The 20,050-nt window shown below is 41.9% G+C and overlaps 2 protein-coding genes across 3 annotated transcripts; one reads left to right on the top strand and one right to left on the bottom strand.

The window, feature by feature from the left end:
- The first annotated feature begins 1,933 nt into the window (after positions 1-1,933).
- LOC311251977 (solute carrier family 2, facilitated glucose transporter member 4-like) lies at positions 1,934-12,987 on the top strand. Its single transcript, XM_084344714.1, has 11 exons — positions 1,934-2,306; positions 4,992-5,087; positions 6,829-6,989; positions 8,304-8,428; positions 8,580-8,695; positions 8,855-9,017; positions 9,615-9,802; positions 9,888-9,992; positions 10,916-11,017; positions 11,105-11,308; positions 11,414-12,987. Exons 1-11 carry the CDS (start codon positions 2,274-2,276, stop codon positions 11,633-11,635), a joined length of 1,515 nt encoding a protein of 504 aa, XP_084200840.1. The 5' UTR covers positions 1,934-2,273; the 3' UTR covers positions 11,636-12,987.
- A 143-nt stretch (positions 12,988-13,130) lies between these two features.
- Positions 13,131-17,761, bottom strand: LOC311251979 (Y-box-binding protein 2-A-like). 2 transcript variants are annotated; one of them, XM_084344717.1, is made up of 10 exons: positions 17,610-17,761; positions 16,561-16,624; positions 15,575-15,608; positions 15,404-15,493; positions 15,074-15,316; positions 14,855-14,943; positions 14,578-14,779; positions 14,317-14,448; positions 14,160-14,236; positions 13,131-13,756 (listed from the first exon to the last, which is right to left on the bottom strand). In XM_084344717.1, the coding sequence occupies exons 1-9, from the start codon at positions 17,737-17,739 to the stop codon at positions 14,198-14,200; spliced, it is 1,023 nt and encodes a 340-aa protein (XP_084200843.1). In that variant the 5' UTR covers positions 17,740-17,761; the 3' UTR covers positions 13,131-13,756; positions 14,160-14,197. The 2 variants fall into 2 exon arrangements, with proteins under 2 accessions (XP_084200843.1, XP_084200844.1); XM_084344718.1 differs by lacking the exon at positions 17,610-17,761 and adding an exon at positions 16,701-16,888.
- Between the last annotated feature and the right edge of the window lie 2,289 nt (positions 17,762-20,050).

Raw genomic sequence — 20,050 nt, 5'->3', positions numbered from 1 at the left:
TATTGACTGTGCACTTACACGTATTTAATCCGTTACCACAGGTCTGTACTTGAACTTCTATGATTGTTCTTGGCTCCCTCTGTATGAATTCATGTGATACTTTATGGAAATGTCATACTATCATCTCTGTCTGTCCCAGGTTGTGCACAGGAACCCTTTCAACTATGTTGGTAACGGCCCTACGCCACTCTTCTAATGGTGTAAAGTTTCTCTACATTTAGTCCGAGTCACACACACACACACACACACACACACACACACACACACACACACACACACACACACACTAGACTGTGCTTGGGGCCCCTGGCTTTGGATGAGGGGGTGTCAGGTTCTTCCTCTCTTTCTCAATGTGCGTATGAGAGCAGGACATGGAAAAGGAGGTGAGCTCCAAGAGGAGAGTGGCGTGAGGTGGGGGTGTGTCTCCGAGGGGTGGGCTTGAATCATTCAATTGAGAGATCTGGAGCAGGCTTTTTCTGCTGAGCCCTTTGGCAGAACTTTTTTTCCCGCCCAGTGCAACCCTCCCACAACACACCCCCTAATCCCCGCCTCAGACACGCCGTCCATCGCCAAACTTTCCCTCTAACCACACCTACACTGCCAACTCAGGTGGCACAGGCCAAATTTAGAGCCCACCTGTTGCCTGCTGGAGGAGGATTAAGCTTTGTTGTATGAGGGGGGAGAGTTAGTGGAACAGGATGAGTTATGGTGTGTGACCCCTTTGGCATGTGATCTGAAATAGAAAGGGATTAATGGCTGTTGGGAAGACAGACAATGGCAGCCAGGGCGTCAAAGACGAGCCCCTCTTTGACCACCCACGAAAAATGTTGAGTCATAGCTGGTTGAAGTCTGGTTCGTCTAAGGTCCAACACCTCTGCAACCATGTAACCTGCATTATTTTACTTTCTCTCGATGATGTGCCACATATTTCAATGTTGTACTTCACGAGCAAAGAGTCAGGTGCACCACATTATTGCATAAAAGTAGCCTTTATTTCAAATAGCCTTTATTTCTACCACTAGTTTTAAGGTGTTTTGCGGTTCAGCTGCTGTGAGCATGGTTTGTCCAAGTGGTGTTGCCATACCTGAACAGAAGCAGACACTGCACTGTCAAATGTATTGAAAAAACAAAACACGTGTTTTGTAGGCTCTACAGTATCTCTGTCCATTGTGATCATTTTGTTGAATGTGATAATTTTATGAATGGTTATCTTCTCACAATGTTATGCTAATTTCCTGTCGGAACGTTAGCTGGCCAGCATACATTCAAAGCATTAGCTAGCAAACAGCCCATACAAACTAAGCATATTCTACTCACTTGCTTTCCATAAAGTAAATTAATAATTTTAGTTAATGATTTGAGTCAGCATACTGTAGTGCCCTAACATTAGCTAGCTAGCGTTAGAGACGTTAATGTTAGCTAGCGTTAGCAACGTTAGCTACAACAAACTGCTAACCACTTGAGGGGCCAGATGATTGGAACAACAGCAGATATGTGACGTGAATGCAGTGGAAGGGGGAGACGGAGTGCCACATTAAGTGTCCCCATTAGTGGTTGTCATCCCATGTCTTTGTAAATGTCTAAATGTTTAAAAATTGGTAGGAAGTGTCGTCCCCATGTTGACTCCATTGCTACGGCCCTGGGCTACATTATGTAAGATGACTCACAGAGTTGCTTTTAAGACCAAATTTGGCCCTCAACAAAGTCATGCGCTCCGGAGATTGATAAATTATTGTTAAAATGTAATCACCTCTTGAGCTCCCTAACACAAACCAGACCTCCTTGTCTGTTTTCTGTCGCACAGCAGTCATCTTTCCCTACACTTGTTCGCACCCCTCTCCCCCTCAGCCAATAGTCGTTAAGGTCAAGGGAGCTTCCTGCTTGCGTCTCGACCTCTGCAGCCGGACCTCAAGATCAGCCAGAGGCCCAGTGGGCTGATTTTCAGGACTGGAGTAGCCTCACCCCCTCCCTCGTCTACCCTCTCGATACGGAGAGAGGCGTGCACGTGGGTGTGCGTGTGTCACTCTATCCCAGCTGGACGGACACAACACAGAGTTCAAAGAAGAGAGGACAACCTGCAGCACAGGACGCACCAGATTGACCACTTTGGGTTTCTCTTTTGGATATTACCTTCAAGTGCGCGTTTTCGGTGCTTAATTGCAGCAGGTCGCAGTCAGGACTTGTTGTCCTTTTGGGGGAGTTTCACGTGTCTCCATTTGGCACCAGACGCATCTGTCATCTACTGCCGCTGGGTGCCTGGAGCTGCCAGAAACATGCCGGCCGGGTTTCAGCAACTCGGGGGGGAGGTAATTTTCTTTTTCTTGAGAGCTTTTTACAGCTTAGACATGTGGTTGGGTTTGTTTTTTTTGAAAAAGTGATGCGATGAACTGTAGGTTGCAGGGAAAGACGTTATTTGGGTTTATGCGCATTTTACTGTTCGGTGCGTAATTTTGTTTGGAGAGATTTTACGCACGGTTTTATCTCCGTCGTACAAAAAGACTATAGGAGAAAATACATGCTTTGCTATGCCGGATTTGAGTTTGCTTTGTATACCACAACAAAAAGTGACAAAATCGTTGACTGGTCGGCCAAAAAAAAAAATCTGAATATTTAAAGGACTTAAAATAGGATTATTTTAATTTCTACCTGCTTTAAACTATATTGTGTAATATACTTGCTGAGAATATGTCCAGCAATGGTTTATATAGTCAGAGTTTGAAATATTGAATAATTGAGAATGATAATAAAAAACAATAATGGCCTATGCAACAACCACTAACTACAATAAATGTGCCAGTTTCAGCAAGGAGGAAGACTAAAATCAGCCCTGATCTGAATGAGCGTTGGCCCTTATTTAGTCCTGAGCAGTGACCTTGAAGAGCTAAACAACCAGTTTACAGGTCAGAGCTGAGTACTGTGGCCACCTAGTTTGACTGGTTCCTCGTCACAACCCTCATAAACACGGCCTGTGTTGTGAGCTTCCTCCAGCTCTTTGTGAGAAATCATCTGTAGGTCAGATGGACACGTGTATAAGCTTTTTTAGTGTGAATCTTCTGATTTTGGACAGTTTCATCTCTCCATAATGTTAAAACAAGAGAGAGTGGACTGTTGTGACGTAATAAGGTGAAGAAATCCTAAAGCTGCTTCATCGTCACAGGCAGCAGACTGTCTGTAACCGGGCAGGAAGGAAGGCAGAAGTTTTGGCCCTCAGTGTAAAATAAATCCCTTAAGCATGGAAACTCAAACAAAGCAAAAAAGCAAACACACTCTATGAATCAGGGGCCCTCTTTTTAATATCTTATAGTTAGTAAAAGCAGTAAATTAGAAGCAAAAGTTAATTAATGACTGAGCATTGTGAGGGTTAATTTGTAATGATATTCAGTCACCATGAAGTGTAATAGAGCATAACCGGCTGCCTCTGATGTTTTACCTTTTCTGTAACAAGGACACGAGCACACACACACACACACACACACACACACACACACACCCTTTTGTTTTGGTCCATGCATACTAAACAGCGCTTATCTCAAGACTCAACACAGCAAGGTCAAGAAACAGTGCTACAGATCCACACTGACTACATACAGTACAAACCACATGAGGCCTCAAACTTTAACAAATGATGAATGGAATACAGTCAAACAGAAAAAGACACAATAAGATCAGTTTTGACAAAGTATGAAACAGTAAATGCACACAGAACACAAAATCATTGATGTGTGGTCACTAAGTTACATTCTACATTTGAAGTGCTGTACTTTATTTTTGAGGTACCTGTACGTAACCACATTTCCAATTTACTTTTACTTTTGATACTTAAGTTTGGATACTTTTTTTTTTAACAGAACTGATCAAAACTGAGGATGAAACTTGACTTTAAAGTTTTAGTTTAAAGTCACATCATATTGTTGTTGTCAGGTGGCCCGCATCAGCGAAATGTCAACTTTTCAGGAAGTCATGATGGGTGTGTTTTTCTCTGTTTATCCCATACTTGTGAGCCGATATTGGCTTCCCACAGATATATTGGTACTGATTGGTATCTCTGTATTGTTGTCTGATATGAAAACGTACGTTTTTTGTTACAGACTACAATAAAGAAAAAGATACTCAGGGTATTTTATACTTATTCAGTTCCCAGGGAAGTTTATTGTTTCAGTGCAGGGTTGTCATTTTAGATTGTAAATTTGGTTTGTTTAACTCAGTGCTCTAAAGTCTTCCCAAAATATATTGTGTTAAAATATTAATTTGGTAAAAGTGAAAGTCAGCCGCGCAAATATTACTGGAGTAGTCTTATTAGTATCTACCTCAGTACCAAAAGTGGGAGTTAAAGTACATTTCTACATTTATTTACACATAGGTGTATACTGTGGGACGACTGATTACCTGACTTTTCTCTGAGTATTTTTCTAATCATTGGAATCAGTGTTTTTTTTGTGTGTGATTGCCGATAAAATACATTTAATACAGTACTTTGGCTTGGATGCAGCATGCAATCTGCAAAGTAAGTAGTAACTAAGGTTATCAAATAAATGCAGTGGAGTAAAAAGTACAATATTTGCCTACAAAATGTAGTGGAGCGGGAGCATAAAGTAGCAGAAAAGTCCTCCAAAAGCTGTTCTGTCAAAGAGTTATGTCTTTGGCATCGAGCTGCAAAGTAACCAGTCTGCCAGTCACAGTATGAAAAGGCTCTCTGAGACTTAAACACACTTTGCTGGAGGGGAAGACCTCATCTCTCCAAGGTCGACTCGTCTGTCACTGGTGAGACAGGTGCCCGTGGCCTGATGGGAAACTGGAGGGAAGTTAAAGTTCAAGCGCCAACAGTAAAGAAGCCGATGAAGCAATTAGCAGTGCTGAGGAGATTGTCTCTCAGTTATATATAGGGGATGTTAGTGGAGTAGAGCTATGATGCCCTCAGTATTACTCACTGTTCTGAGAATATAGTTTTAATATGTGGTTTACCTCTCTCTATGTGTGTGTCTCTGCTGCAGACAGTGACGGGAACCTTCGCTCTCTCAGTCTTCACCGCTGTCCTGGGATCTCTGCAGTTTGGATACAACATTGGTGTTATCAATGCCCCTCAGAAGGTAAAAACATAAAGCACAGATCCGTGAAAAGAAAGGTAGCGTGTTAACAAAGGTGCTGATGTAAGACGGTGACATTCAAGCTCATATTTTCTCCTGATTTTACGAGGTGTGTTTTGGCGCCACAACACCCTGTCGTGCAACATCAAACAGAGGCGATTGTGTTTTGAAAATAAACCTGAAAAAGGGAAGCAATCCCAGGCACGTGATGTGACGCTGTGACGTCATTTAATGCAAAGGAGATGAATGTCAGGGAATCGGCTCGCTTTATATGCCGAATGTCTATTAAATGAGGAATTAGGGTCACGTGATGAGTATTCTGTCACTGTCACCGTGTTGCTCACACTTTTGGAGCCTTCAAACACTGTATGTACAGTATTTATAGACAGAGGCACATGATTTTTCAAAACCTGACCAGCCATAAAACATGTTGCTGCTCATATTGCAGCCACCAGATGTGTTCCAGCATGAGGACACACTTGAGTACTCAATGTGAGAAATGTCTGGAGTACTGTGCGACTTACTGTACATTGTGTATGCATCATGTTCTTTCTAAAGTCTAAAATGCAATGAACTGCAATTATGTTCATTCCATATATGAATACGTCCCATAAGACTTAACAGTAGAGTGTTGTTGATGAATGGACACACGGAGCTCAAGTCGGGTGAGATGTTTCCGACTCGCCTGCTGGTATTCAGGCATCTGTTAACGAACCCTGACCTTCGACTACAAACGTGACACGGATGACGTCGTTTCACTGAGACACTAAAACCAGAATAGAAGCTGAGCTGCTGTGTTTGTATGTGTGCGTGTGACACTTTAAGACCCCTTTATGAGGCCTTAACAATGGAGCTGTTTTAGAAAGAAGGGCTACCAGGTGCTCCTCTGTACAGGATATACTGCATACTCTCATTAAGGTTGTAAACCCTCAATTTAAAGGAGACATATTCTGCTCATTTTCAGGCTCATAATGTTATTTTGGGTTACTACTAGAATATGTTTACATGCTTTAGTGCTCAAAAAACACATTGGTTTTCTCATACTGTTCAGAGCTACAGCTCTGTGTTCCCCCTCTGCCTGAAACGCTCTGTTTTAGCTCCTGTCTCTTTAAGGCAAGCCCTTTTGGAAAACCCAGTCTCCTCCGATTGGTCAGCTCGCACATGCCTGAGCCAGCACCGCTAACAACAACAGAGCAGCTGTGCTAAATCAATTCTTACGTGCCAAACTAGCCGCTAGGCATAAATTATGCAAATATGTGACGTAGTGTGATGTCACAAAGTCACAGAATTAAGAGAGAGTGACTACTGATGAGGCCTTCTAGGAACAGTGTTTTCTGTGGGAGACAGGAGCTTCTCTATCTGGGAAACAGATGCCAAACAGATAGCAGATGCACACTTCCTTCTGCGTGGTGTAACAAATGGCAGGTGTAGTTCAGGAGAAAGAAAATGGTTCCTGCATGAAACTGCTCTCAACAAGGTCTGTTGATTATTAGACAATTTGAAATGATTTTTTTGGCACTTTGAGCCCCACAAGCCGAGAACTGTGTAGCTCCATTATACTTGAGATAGCGCAGACAACTCTACGGCTGATTTTTCCCAAACTTTGCAACTCACACCAACACAAACTAGACAGATAAATGGCACTATAGGTAAAAGGAAAAAATAGGACAAATAAAATCTACCTCCTGGTCTGGTCTGTCTCACGCTTTGTTCTTGTGCCCTGTCACCTCTGTGTCCTGTGCAGATGATTGAGGCGGACTATAACGCCACATGGAAGCAACGGCATGGAGAGCCAATCCCCCTGGGGACCCTCACCTCCCTCTGGTCGCTGTCCGTGGCCATCTTCTCCATCGGTGGCATGCTGTCATCCTTCTGTGTGGGCTTTGTCTCCGAGTGGCTGGGCAGGTAGGGAAACACACATACACACACATACACACACATACACACACACACACACACACACACAATTGCCATTAAGCAGCGATCACTAATTAAAAAAACGCGTAAATACCTGAATACCAGCTTTCTTAGGCTTTGACAATCAACTCAATGAGTCATGATGCGGTAAATCAACGCCCCTCTTCCACCTCTGCATGGATCCAAAGTGGATCCCAACGTTCCCTCTCTAATCATTCAGGGATAAAACTCTGCCCAGGATGTTCCGCGTCGACCCAGTGTCCCTCTGTAACCCGAACCGGGATGCAAACTGCAGCCCACAGCTTCCACTGACTGAAAGTGGATCTTAACAGAGCTGGCAGCACTGGGTCAGGAGGGGTATGTGGAGAGGAGCGGTGGTTGCATTTAGCTTGTGTGCACTCAGGACAAGGTCTTCCTAAAAAAAGCTCTTTGTTACATGTAACACTCCACCGTGCAGAATGATCTATGTCTAGAGTTTGACAGCAGGGTTACTCCAGATCAACTCACCCAGCCCCTCCCAGTTCATGACACAGATTTTCTTGAAAAAGAGTATAAATCCTACAGCTGCACTCCAAATACTTTTTTAGTTATGAATTTTAATTTCTTTCAGCATTTTTGTGATTCCTTGCATGTGTTTTCTTAGCTACCTGCAATTGGATTTGGACTTGAATGGCGTTTTTATGTATTTTTAAGCAGTAGAACTTTTATAATGAACTATATTTGTAGGCCTATACGCATTGATTATGTGTTTTTTCAGTGTGGAAAAATGCCATTTAGAATTTTAAATGATGTAATTGAACCTTTTTGTGGAAAGAAACTTGTCAGACTTGAATTATTATTGAAAGCTTTTTATTTTCATGTCTTAAACTTCACTTCATTTTGCTGCACAGTTGTTTAAAAATGTAGGAAACATAACTATTTGGCATGATTTATAGTGATCATCGAAATAATACCAAACTGCATGGCTGAGGCTAATTTATGTGTCTTATTTTAAGTTTTTAAGGTCATGTAGAGAATAACTACTAATGTCAGTCAGGTAGCCTTCAGTGTGACTGTATAACACTGCCCTCTGTAGGCGAACATATCACTGGTTTTCACGTGTAGAGCACATCCAAGCTCACACAAGTTAATTTCCTCTTAGCAGTGTCTGAGTTCATGTTAATCTTCAGGGTGAAAATTTAAGATTTTGGGCTATCTTCATTGAAATATGTCAGATTTAGATGATATTATATCCAAAATGAGAGTATGTCACATTTGAGAGCTGAGTTATTACAAAGGTGCCCATGTGTATTTATTTTCCAGGAGGAAAGCCATGCTCATAAACAACATGTTTGCCTTCATTGGCGGGAGTCTGATGGGGTTGTCAAAGCTCTGCCGCTCCTTCGAAATGATGATCCTCGGACGCTTCGTCATCGGTGCCTACTGCGGTGAGCGCTCTGCTGTTCTGTTATTTTCAATTCACAGGAAGGTACTTGAACGTTTGCTTCTGCGTCTTTTTGCAGCGTCTTTTTTGGCAGTCGGTCATCTCCTTCACACTGGTGACGTTTCTGTCTCTTATCCAACTTTTCCTCTGTGCAGGATTAGCATCAGGCTTGACACCGATGTACGTGGGTGAGATAGCTCCTACAAGTCTGCGAGGGGCACTGGGCACACTGCACCAACTGGCTATTGTCACTGGCATTCTCATAGCACAGGTATATGATAGCACAGATTATAAACCCTTGTTTGAGGCAATGTCTTAAAAATTTGTGTGAGTTATTTGTGAGGAAATGTCTCCAGAGTAAACCATCATGTTCAGATAGTTATATTTTGTGACAGCCTCATCTTTAAATTTGATCCCTCTCCCTGTGCAGATCCTGGGTCTGGAGGTGTTACTGGGCAGTGAAGACTTGTGGCCAGTCCTGTTGGGTATAACTGTTGTGCCGACTGTACTTCAGATGGCACTTCTTCCTTTCTGCCCCGAGAGCCCCCGCTTCCTCTACATCGTCCGCTGCCAGGAGCACCAGGCCAAGAGAGGTGAGACTCAAAGATCATCATTAATGTCTTGGAATAACCTTGATTTTTACTTAATCTGGAACAACGTTTGGTTTTGTGGTGTATTTTTGTGAGCTACATGCGATGGGAAGTTATAATCACTATGAATAGATTGCTTAACTTTTTTTTCTGGTGCTATAATGGTACCAGCTCATGCAGGATTTTGCAGCAACATACAACATAGTACAACATACTGTATGTTGCTATTGAACTATGAGAAGGCTGAGATGCTAAAGTGAATTTGGACTAATTTACTGGTCTTACTAAAACCTGAGAGGACATTTGTGGTGAACTACTCCTTTAAGCCTTCAAATTGTGCAAAGACCTGTACAAAAAAAAGAAAAATTATCTAGGTTTACTACACTGTCTAATCACTTTCTGTACATTACCCCGCTATCTACATACTCTGGAGTCACCTTATGCAACATTTATGGGGCTGAATGTACAAGAACACATATACACATGTATGGTGCATATAAGATCTTTGACCCAGCTGAGCCTCTGTTGCTTCAAACATGTCTCCTCAAAGAAATAATGGCCAAAACATTAATATAATATACACACATTTCCCTTGTACAGGCCTGAGGAGGTTGACTGGTAGGCAGGAGGTGGGCGACATGCTGGCAGAGATGAAGGAGGAGAAGAGGAAGATGGACATGGAGAGGAAGGTGTCCATCCTGGAGCTCTTCCGCTCTCCACTCTACCGCCAGCCCATCATCATTTCCATCCTGCTGCAGCTCTCCCAGCAGCTGTCTGGGGTCAACGCAGTGAGTCACAGTCCGACGACATCAATACGCCGAGCAGTGCAGTGTGATTCTGAACTCATCTTAATCTGTTTGCCCCTCTGCCCAGATTTTTTACTACTCCACCAGTATCTTCATGAAGGCAGGAGTCCAGAGTCCAGTCTATGCCACCATAGGAGCAGGCGTGGTAAACTGCGCTTTCACAGTGGTCTCGGTCAGTAAACCAAACCAAACGAACCTTCATCTTGACTTTTTGCTGTGCTCCCTCTGTCTTAACAAGAGAATTTAACACTAAATGTTAATTCTTTTTTAATTTACTATGCTAAAGATTACAGTCCTTCTTTGTACCAAAGTGTGTTTCTATTACTGTTTAACATTGTTATCAAAGAGCAAATAAGATAACAGGTTGGTTGTGCCTTTTTCTTGTGCCCGCCTCTGAAACAGTTTGGTTTGGCAGGGCAAGATGTTTCAATGTCATTATATGGGTTGAGTCTTAGGCATGCTAGCTACATAACTCTTGGGTTGAAATTCATGATTAGGTCCAGAATAAAATAGTTCAACAACTTTCGGAGGGATTCCTGTGACATTTTGTGTCGGGAATCATGGCCGTCAGAGGACGAATCCCACTGATTTTGTTGATCCCAACTTTCCTCTAGTGCCAACATAAGGTTGAAATTTGTGGTTTTGAGCAAACTGCCATGAAATTTGGTAGAAACATTCATTTCCTCCTCTAGATGAATTATAACCACGTTGGTGTTCACCTGATGTTTGAATTGGCAAAATGCCTGGAAAACTATCAAGTCTTACCAACCCAAGCTTGTTGGTGTTAAGCGCCAGTTAGCAAATGTTAGCATGCTAAACTAAGATAATAAATTTGGTAAACAAAACACCAGCGTGTTTGCATTGTCATTGTTAGCTTGCTGATGTTAGCATTTGGCGTAAAGCAGCACTGTGCTCAACCTCAGAGATGATAGCATAACTGAAAGCTATTAGCTTTGACAATGAATCATAGTTTTGACTTGGAGTCGTATTTCAATACAAACTGGGTAAATAGCTAACGTTAACAGCAGAGTATGTATGTTTTAGCTACATTTTCCAATTGAGGATTACAATCTGTTTCCACATTTCCTTTGACAGCTCTTCTTGATAGAGAGGATGGGTCGACGGACGCTCCACATGCTCGGACTTGGTGGGATGTGCATCTGTGCCGTCATCATGACCATGGCTCTTGCTTTACTGGTCAGTCCCCAAAAGATTCAAGCATCCTGCACTGTTATGGATAATTTCTCTACAAACATCTCAACTACTTTCTCTCCCACCTGACAGGAAACTGTTCCGTGGATGAGCTACATCTGCATGCTGGCCATCTTTGGCTTCGTGGCCTTCTTTGAGATCGGTCCAGGTCCCATCCCCTGGTTCTTTGTAGCTGAGTTGTTCTCTCAGGGTCCAAGGCCAGCAGCGATGGCTGTGGCTGGCTTTTCCAACTGGACTGCCAACTTCATCATTGGCATGTGCTTCCAATATGTTGCTGTGAGTACTTTTTGATCTTTAAAAGATAGTTGTGGATGTCCTACGCAATGATGAGTACCCTACCCTACTCCTTATGTTGTTTGATCTGATCCCATCCTTCCTCAGGACCTTTGTGGGCCATACGTCTTCCTGATCTTCGCAGCACTCCTCCTCTTCTTCCTCATCTTCACATTCTTCCGGGTGCCAGAGACGCGGGGCAAGACTTTTGACCAGATTGCATCAAACTTCCACCAGCACTCAGCAGGGGGAATGATGGATATGGACATGGACATGGACCTGGACAAGCCCACGGAGCTGGACTACTTGGGGGAGGAAAGCATGAACTGAAGTCTCCTGGCCTGAAGAGATATGGACCTGAGTACAGTTTGGGATGAACTTTGAATGTGGGCCTGACTCCAAACTTGATTTTCTGACATGTATTTTGAGGTCAATCGTTGTGTTCATATAGATTGTGGTTGAAGGTGTGTTTTGGAATTGTCCTTTGCTGGTACCACTGCAATATGGAGGTTACGAATTGAGCCTTGACAAAAGGCTGAACCCTGTGGATTAAGAGGTGACTACTGTAGCTTCAAGGAATAAGATGCACATAAGAACAAAGTGTTTGGACTGTTGAGGCATTGACTACCAGTGTGGTAGGATTTTATTCCACGGTGATGCAGTTATTGCATGCAATATTGACAGACGGAGGTGGAAAGACTTTGGAATTCCTGCACTTTATCTACAAAGACATCCAAAGTTTTGAGTTTGGAGGTAAAAAAAGGAGGTTATGTATGCTTGCCTAGTATGTAGTAAAGCTGGGAACACTCTAGATGTGTAAATCTAGTGAAACAATTTAAGAGAATAGCATTCAGAGTTCAATTACAGGATCATGGTGTGAAAGTTGTAAAAAAAAAAACATCTTATACAGCTGTAATGGGTTTAACTAATCTGATGCAAGGTTTGAAGGGAGGTTTCAGATTAAAACTATTTTATTTAGGCAATGCAACATTAAAATATTGGACTTTTTTCAATATAAGAAGCATTTTACTGAAATTACATGTTTTATTCAAATTGAAGTATCAGAAAAGTTTGATTTTAGTATCAGTGCCAATATTCAGGTATTGGATCAGTGTAGAAAATGCCTGACTATACATGCCGTCCTAGATTCTGTTCAGCATCTCAGAGAGAAGCGAGGCATTAAAGTCTTAGTGGTCAAACTGAGCTTCAATCATGAAGTGTGTTCCCAGCTTAAGTGCTATTACAAAGTATTTTTCTGATCAGGATTAACTCATTGCACAACCTGCAGAAATGCTACCTTTAAAGAAACTAAATCTATTTTAGTACTTCATGTGTACATACGGTGTGTTATTGGTTGTTTATGTTAAGGGTATGAGGGTCTAAACGTTTCAATTCTTTATGCACTCCATAAGTGTTTGGTTTTGTAAACAGAAGCCCGATAACACTAGACTTGAGCAAGATGTGCAATCAAAAGGGCTGCTTGTAGATCTTGATGTTTTTTGTTTTTTTTTAATTCACACAAGCAACATGTTTGTGTATTTATCTTGGCATCTGTCATGTGTGCTGTTTGCTGTCTATTCTTTATTGGTGTGTATCACTACCTTCTGAGGATTTGTAATGAGGTTGTTCAGAGAGGACCTGTTATTTGTATAGAGTGAATCTTGATGCTGTGGTCATATTGTGACTAAAAGGATGAAAGTACTGTAAATAATGTTAACCAGTACTAGAAATTGTGTTAAACATTAAGTAAACCAATGTCGAAGAAGAAAAGCAGCATCTTCTAATTCTGCACCCCAGTCATCAAACATGAAATGAGGACTGAAACTGGAGATTTGCAAACATGGTTTATTAATTAGCATGTTTTAAGTACTGACATTGCACATAATCCCCTCCAAAGAAAAGCACACACAAATAAGTAAAACAAAAAAAATAAAGTTTCCCTTTCATCAATCTATCCTCCACTGAGGATATGAAGGGAGTCGTATGTTTTCAGGACTGATTGAGGTGGTAACAGAACTAAACTGACTCCCATAATGCACCACCAACCTCACACCTGCTTGGTTTTCCCTCTTCAACCAAATTAAAAAGTCAAATAAAAATCAAGGCTGGTTCCTCTATAAACTACTTGATGTGTCCCATCTAGGCAATTAAAGAAAAATAGATTTTAAAGGGAGGCTGGAATAACTGGGCTACCAAGCAGATTGTCCATTCTTTCCCATTTTTCTTCATAAAGATGTATTTTCAATTTCTAAATACACACCCACCACCCACCTGCATCCCCTTCTCTCCCAACTCATCCCTCTACTAAACAGGACAACACAAGACAAGATGAGAGGGGAGGGGGCGTGAGGCATGATAGTGAGATGGGGTGGGGGTTAGAGAATGGGGGAGTGCAGGGAGGGGAGAGCAGTGCATGTGTTCTGAATAGGTCCAGTCCTCCAACCCTAGGACCTACGAAAACAAAGAAAGGAAAATAAAAATACGCAAGACAGACACAGGGATTGAGAGACGAAGACAGTGAAGTGTGTGTTTGAATCTAATGTTTAGATTTTGTGTGTTGAGGCTCCATGATCCTACAATTTGAGCTTTCACTCAAAAATAACTCCCTGAATTAAACAGAAAACTTGGTCCAAACATAAGTGGACAAGTCCTTAAAGACTCCTGGCCATCTATTTAATGCCATCATTCCATCTGAAATCCACTTAGAGGAAAACCTCGCTAAACAACCTGTTAGTGTCCATCATGTTGCCCTCTGTGAAAAATAGGCAATGTGGCAGGAGAAGAGCAACCCTACACCCTCAAGTCTCCCACCCCGCCTGACCCAGACCTGACCACTTCAGTGTGGGATCCCCACCTCATGCCAAGGGTCGTGTGACTGTCCTCTCACTAACGTCACTCTGTTGGTGCTGGGACTGTTGTGGCAGCTGCCTCCTGTGGGGAGGGGACAGTTCAGACATTTGTGTCAACACAACAAACACCAGTGATCATGCAAAATCAGTTTTAGCACCTACCTCAGATGATTCAGGTGTTTTAGGAGGGGTTTTGGGGGAGGCCTTTGGTGATTTTGATGTGGATTTAAGGTCGGATGGTTTTGAGGTCTGAGGGGGTGTTCCAGGCTCTGATGCAGACTTCTCTGTATCGTTCTGTAACATGTGTAAGAAAAAACATTGTTGGTGATATTCTGCTCTTACTCATCTTAAGTTGTATTCAGGAAAAACTCCAGGTTGAGCCCATGATGCAGTTTATCAACCACAAAAGATACCCGCACTCACTTTTGAGGTAGAGGACTCCGAGTTCCTTTGCCTGCGGCGTCTTGACTGGCGCCGTTGTTTCTGACCCTCGGCTGTTTCTCCGTTGGTCTGAGGGCCCTCAGAGCCCTCTGCCTGCGTCCCCTCGCCTTGCTCCTGGCTCCTTTCTGGAGCAGCCTGCTGGTCGTTTTCAGCCTGATCAGGAGGTGGGCGAGGGCGGAACGGTCTGTTCAAAGGAAAGAGGCATTACTAAATCAGCTCTGCATTTGTGTAATTCAGAGGCAGAAAAATTTCATGTCACCTTCGGTATGGGCGCCAGAATCTGCGCTGTGTCGGTCGCTGCGTTTGGTCATTCTCGTCTACTTCGTTCTTTACCTCTCCATCCTCACCCTGACAGAAACCAATCAGACAACATCTCAGACTAGTCTATCGCAGAACAGTTCTAAATGAAGATAAACTTCATCCCATCATGTTCAAGACCTTCTTACAACATTAAAACACCATCCTTTTTTCCGCTTACATCTTGTCCCTCCTGTCGAGGTCTGCGTGGCCTACGGCGGCGCTGCTGAGGTCTTATTCCACCGTTCTCCCCTGATCCCTCGCCCTCGACAGAGGGGCCTTGGCCATCAGCTGGTTTAGCCTGGTCACCAGGCTGAGGGCTGCGGGGGAAGAACCGTCGACGGAAGCGGCGTTTGTTGGGTGCGTAGCGGCTGCCCTTGACTGGAACACCTCCTGGACCAGTTACATTGGCTGCTTCTGAGCCCTGTGGTACACCAAAGAAAGGTGGGAATAGGAAATGCAAATTCAGCATACTTAAAATGCCATTTTGAAATGACTCCCTAATACTTACCTTGGCTGCTTCAATCACATCAAACTCTACGACCTCTCCGTCTCCGACACTGCGGAGGAATTTCCTAGGGTTGTTCTTCTTGATAGCAGTCTAAGGGGACAGGATGAACATGAAATAAAACTTCAATCAACTCATAAAAGCATTAGATTAGACAAATGCTCTTTGCCTTACCTGGTGAACAAACACGTCTTCTTTGGTATCATTCCTGTGAGAAATAAAACCCAATTAGCAAACTTGGCCTATGGGGCTTTGAATCTGATTATCTAAATTAGACTTTCAAGGATAAATTCACAAAATACATCTCCTCATATCTCAGATTGAAAGTCACGTGAAGTTTTGTAATCCACAAAACATTTCTGGAGCGTCACAGCAAAACAAGTGTTGCAGCACAGATTTATAACAAGTTCCCATCCTTCAGTTGTTTAGGAGAATGCTGCAATGTTTTTTGTGCTGTGAGGCTCCAGCAATGTTTTGTGGACTATGAGACTTCTCCTGACTTTCCATCAGCATGGGTGTGAGAAGTTAATGTAAATGTACCCTTTAAAGAGTTCATATTATGCTTTTTGCCTTTCCTTTATTTCGTAGCATTTATGTAGCATTTGAGCAAGCGAAGAAAGCCAAAAAGGTTCACGCCAAACGGAGTTACTCTCTCCTACAGAAAACACTGCTCCTGACTCCTGTCGAGCCTTTACTTCTGTTACTTGTGTGTCACCATGTAAAAGGCGTTATATAAATTCATATTTTTATATTTATAATAAAATATATACACTCCAGTCAGTCAGCAGACACACTACTGCTGTAGCTGCGTTATTTTAAATCACACTACCTTACTCGGCATTAACCGCCCTACTCTGCCTCTGAGTGGCTACATCCTGCCCTTAAGTAATGCGCATCTGCAACTCTCACCAAAGATTGAACAGAGGGCAGATATCTCACTCCATAGCCAAAACGGAGCATTCAAGACACCGTGTGAAAGGGGGTGCTGCAGCAACACACCACATGACAAAAATAATGTGTTTTTTGAAAATTAAAGTATGTAAACCTATTCTACCAGGACCCCCAAATAAAAGTATTAAACTGAAAATTAGCATAATATGACCTCTTTAAGCACAAAAAAGGCGCTAAAATTGAATTGATACAAGTAAAGAACACATTACCTGTTTATGAAGCCATATCCATTTCGCACATTGAACCACTTCACTGTGCCTTGGACCAGGGTGGCTACAATGACAGGTAGCACACGATTAAATGTGGATCACATTATACACAGCCTGTCAATGAACATACCGAGCTATACCGTTATCTCGCTTGTAGCAATGGCGGCCTCCTTTACAAGAAAATGGGAGCTGCGTGTCAATCATTAACAGTAAGACTTTGAAACCAGGTCAGCGCTATAAGTCACGAGGAAGTGCTCCTAAACAAGGCTTCTTATTAAAAACATACAGAAAAACACTACATGTGGCTCATTAGCTCAAAGAGCTGCTCGGTTTCCTGTGAAAACCACCTGAGCGGATTTTAATTGGCGCGTGAGCTTCTCTCAACACAACGAGCTGCACCTGTGGAGGGCGCGCGCACACGTCCCGGTGGGAGCGCGCGGTAGCTGATAAAGGGGGAATTTAGGTCATGTGTTCCCACTGTTAACACACCACACACTATTAATGTGGCTTCATCTGTTTTAGCACAGACAAACAAAAAAGGAAGCCCTTAAACTGGAGAAATGCGGGGAAATGTAACAACCAGTCATGTTCCGGTGACTTATTTTTGCTTTGAATTAAACTATTTAATTTTTCTGCCTGTGAAGCACCTTTTTATTTCACAGTACAAGTTTGACTTCACTCGTGTAAATAATTGCCTCCCGCAAAGCTAATGTGTAAAACTCAGGACACGTGTTGCTCCCAAAAAAAACACACAGCAGTGATTGACTGACAGTTATCTGCTGATTTAGCTCAAGTTGAAACTTCCACAGTTGCCACAGAAGATGACAGAAAACGCAACTTAACACATTGATAAGAGTTGATTTTCATATTTGTGTGATAACATCCTAAACTTTATGCGTCAACAACAGAGTTTATTCCACTCATATCCATAACACGCACGTTTAATTTAAACTAAATACCATTTAGTATAGGCTACATATAGATCATTTTAAAGCTTCCCGAGGAGCTGTAAACAAAAGTTTGAAGCATTATCTCCTTGGAAAACCCACCTATGACTTTCCTCTCAGGCTGTGGCTTTTCCTCCACAGGTGCCGATGGTGGAGCGCTCTGCGCCTCGGCGTCGGTCATGCTCGCTGTCGGATTACTACAGTTCCTCTCCGGAGTCCCCTCCCTCCTCATCTACCCCAAACTTTTGTTCTTCGTCGACTTCTTCTTCTTTGAGGTTTTGTAGCAGTTGGCGCCCTTGGCGTTGCATTACTGCCTCCCTCTGGCGACAGTCCTCCTCCATGTCCACAAAGTCCTGCAGCCTGATGCGGACAATGGACAACTATTTTCTAGTCTTCTCTCTTTTAAGCCTATTCTGTTTTAGCTTACTTTCCTATTTCTTAACTTGTTTTAATGTTTTGTTTCTTGATGTCTTCTTACTTGTTTTTAATGTATTTCAAATGCAATTTTTAATGTCTTTTAATGTCATTTTTATGCCCGTCTGAATTGTGCTATACAAATAAACTTGTCTTGCCAGTACTACATAAAAGTCCTGCATTCAGAAGTGTACTTAAGTAAAAGTATTTATTATTTTTTAGAAAAAATGCTCTTAAAGTATCAAAAGTAAAAGTACTTGGCTGCCAGACACTGATCCAATTATCATGTTAGATTATTAGCTTATTAAAGGGGCACTATGGAGTTTTGGAGAAGAAATTCAAACTCAGAATTTCAACATTTACAATATTATTGAGGTAATTACACAAACAATTGATTTTAAAGATTGGAGCCTACAAGTGAGTCAAGTCCCTGAGTCCTCTGAAGGCACTTATTACTCTCAGTGGACCTGTGGAAGATAGCAAAAAAAAAAAAAAAAGCATGTTGGATCAGGTTTTACATGAATAATATTGCATGTACCTACATTAATCCTAAAGTAATCATTCAATGAAGATCTTTCTCTTATGATTAACATTTCTTCCCCAGAACAACACAGTGCACCTTTAATATTTTCATAAGCATAAATAGCCTGCTGTTGTGTGGTGATACTGATGATGGAAACTTTAAACTGGGTAGAAATCAGTCAGATGATGGGAATAATCAAGATTGTTGTGTCCTATATAAAGGGCTAACCTATCCTCTGTGACAAAAAGTGTTGAAATTGTACAAAGTAATCCGTCTATTGTGTTACATTGCTGAGTAATTACAGGTATATTGACATGTATCTAATTCCCTTGCCTCGGTCCTGCTGCTCTGCACTGAAAGAATAGTTCATCCTAAAATGAAACTTCCATATTGGGTTTAATTGCTGGATGAGCTGTCTGGATTATTATGCACCCTGTTAACTTTTGAGGACTGTTATTATGCTCCGAGGGTAGCTTGCTGTGGGTTTTGTTGGTTCTATAAGAATTTCAGCGAAGTCTCGTTTGACACAGGAAGGAGAAAGAAATAAGCGAATGTTCATTTCTGGGTTATCTTAACTACGCCTTTAACTACAGCCCTCAGCACATAGGTCATAGGACTCCAGTTTCACAGCACTAAATTTAACCAAGCAGCTCTAAGAAGTTCCAACTTCAACGAAAGCATTCGCTGTGCTCATAAGCCATGGGTCTCTGAACTGCGAAAAAAGCTCTAATTAGAAGTGTAATTATTAGTAGCAGAGGGAATTACAGCCAACAGAGGAGCACACTGGCAGGATGGCAGCACTGACACCGTGGATTAATGAAGATATAGGGTAAATTCTGGAAGAGATACTTGGACCGAATAAACAACAGTTTACTCAACTTTTATTTTGTGAATGGAAAGTCCTGTATAAGCCCTGATCTATCCCTTATACTGTTATTCTGTAGCTTGTGGATGAGAAATAGTTCATCTTTAATATGCAAGTAAAGGAGTCTGTATGTAGAAGACATCTGGAATATGGCAGCAAAACTCAGCTGGTCATTCCTGTTGAGAAACAAACTAATATAAATGAATGAGAATATTGAAGTGTTGAAAAAGTATATCATAAAATATATTTAATGAAGTATACAATAGTGGTTATTTGTGCAATTTAAAGCTTTTTCGTCAGTTGTTTTGGATTATTGAACATATTCATGACATTAAAGAAATCTGTGTTAAACAAACAAACAAACAAACAAACAACTAAACAAACAACTAAACAAACAAATAAAAAAAGTTACCTGTTATTATGTAGCCTGCAGGAAGAAAGTAAGTCCAAACGAGCCGAGCTGTCCATGCTGCACTAGAATGAAATGCTACGCATGCGCAGAACCTACCAAATTGCCGAGGTTTGGTTCATGGGCATTGGGATGAAAGCAGCATCAAGTCACATGAAGTTATAGCCACGAGAAGACCGGAAAAGTTGCATCATCACTTTCAAAGTAAAAGTGTGTTAAATAATTATGTCACTGATGGGAAAGAAACAAGTCTTATGAGCTTTTTCTTTTTTTTCTTTTTTTCTTTTTTTAGCAAAAGAATAGATTTTTCAAAAATACAGTTTGTGAAAAAG

Source organism: Pagrus pagrus (genome assembly GCF_965226575.1).
Source record: "Pagrus pagrus genome assembly, chromosome: 22".
NCBI classification, from domain to species: domain Eukaryota; kingdom Metazoa; phylum Chordata; class Actinopteri; order Spariformes; family Sparidae; genus Pagrus; species Pagrus pagrus.
Note: the sequence above shows the minus strand (reverse complement) of the source record. Positions and strands in the feature narration are given on the sequence as shown.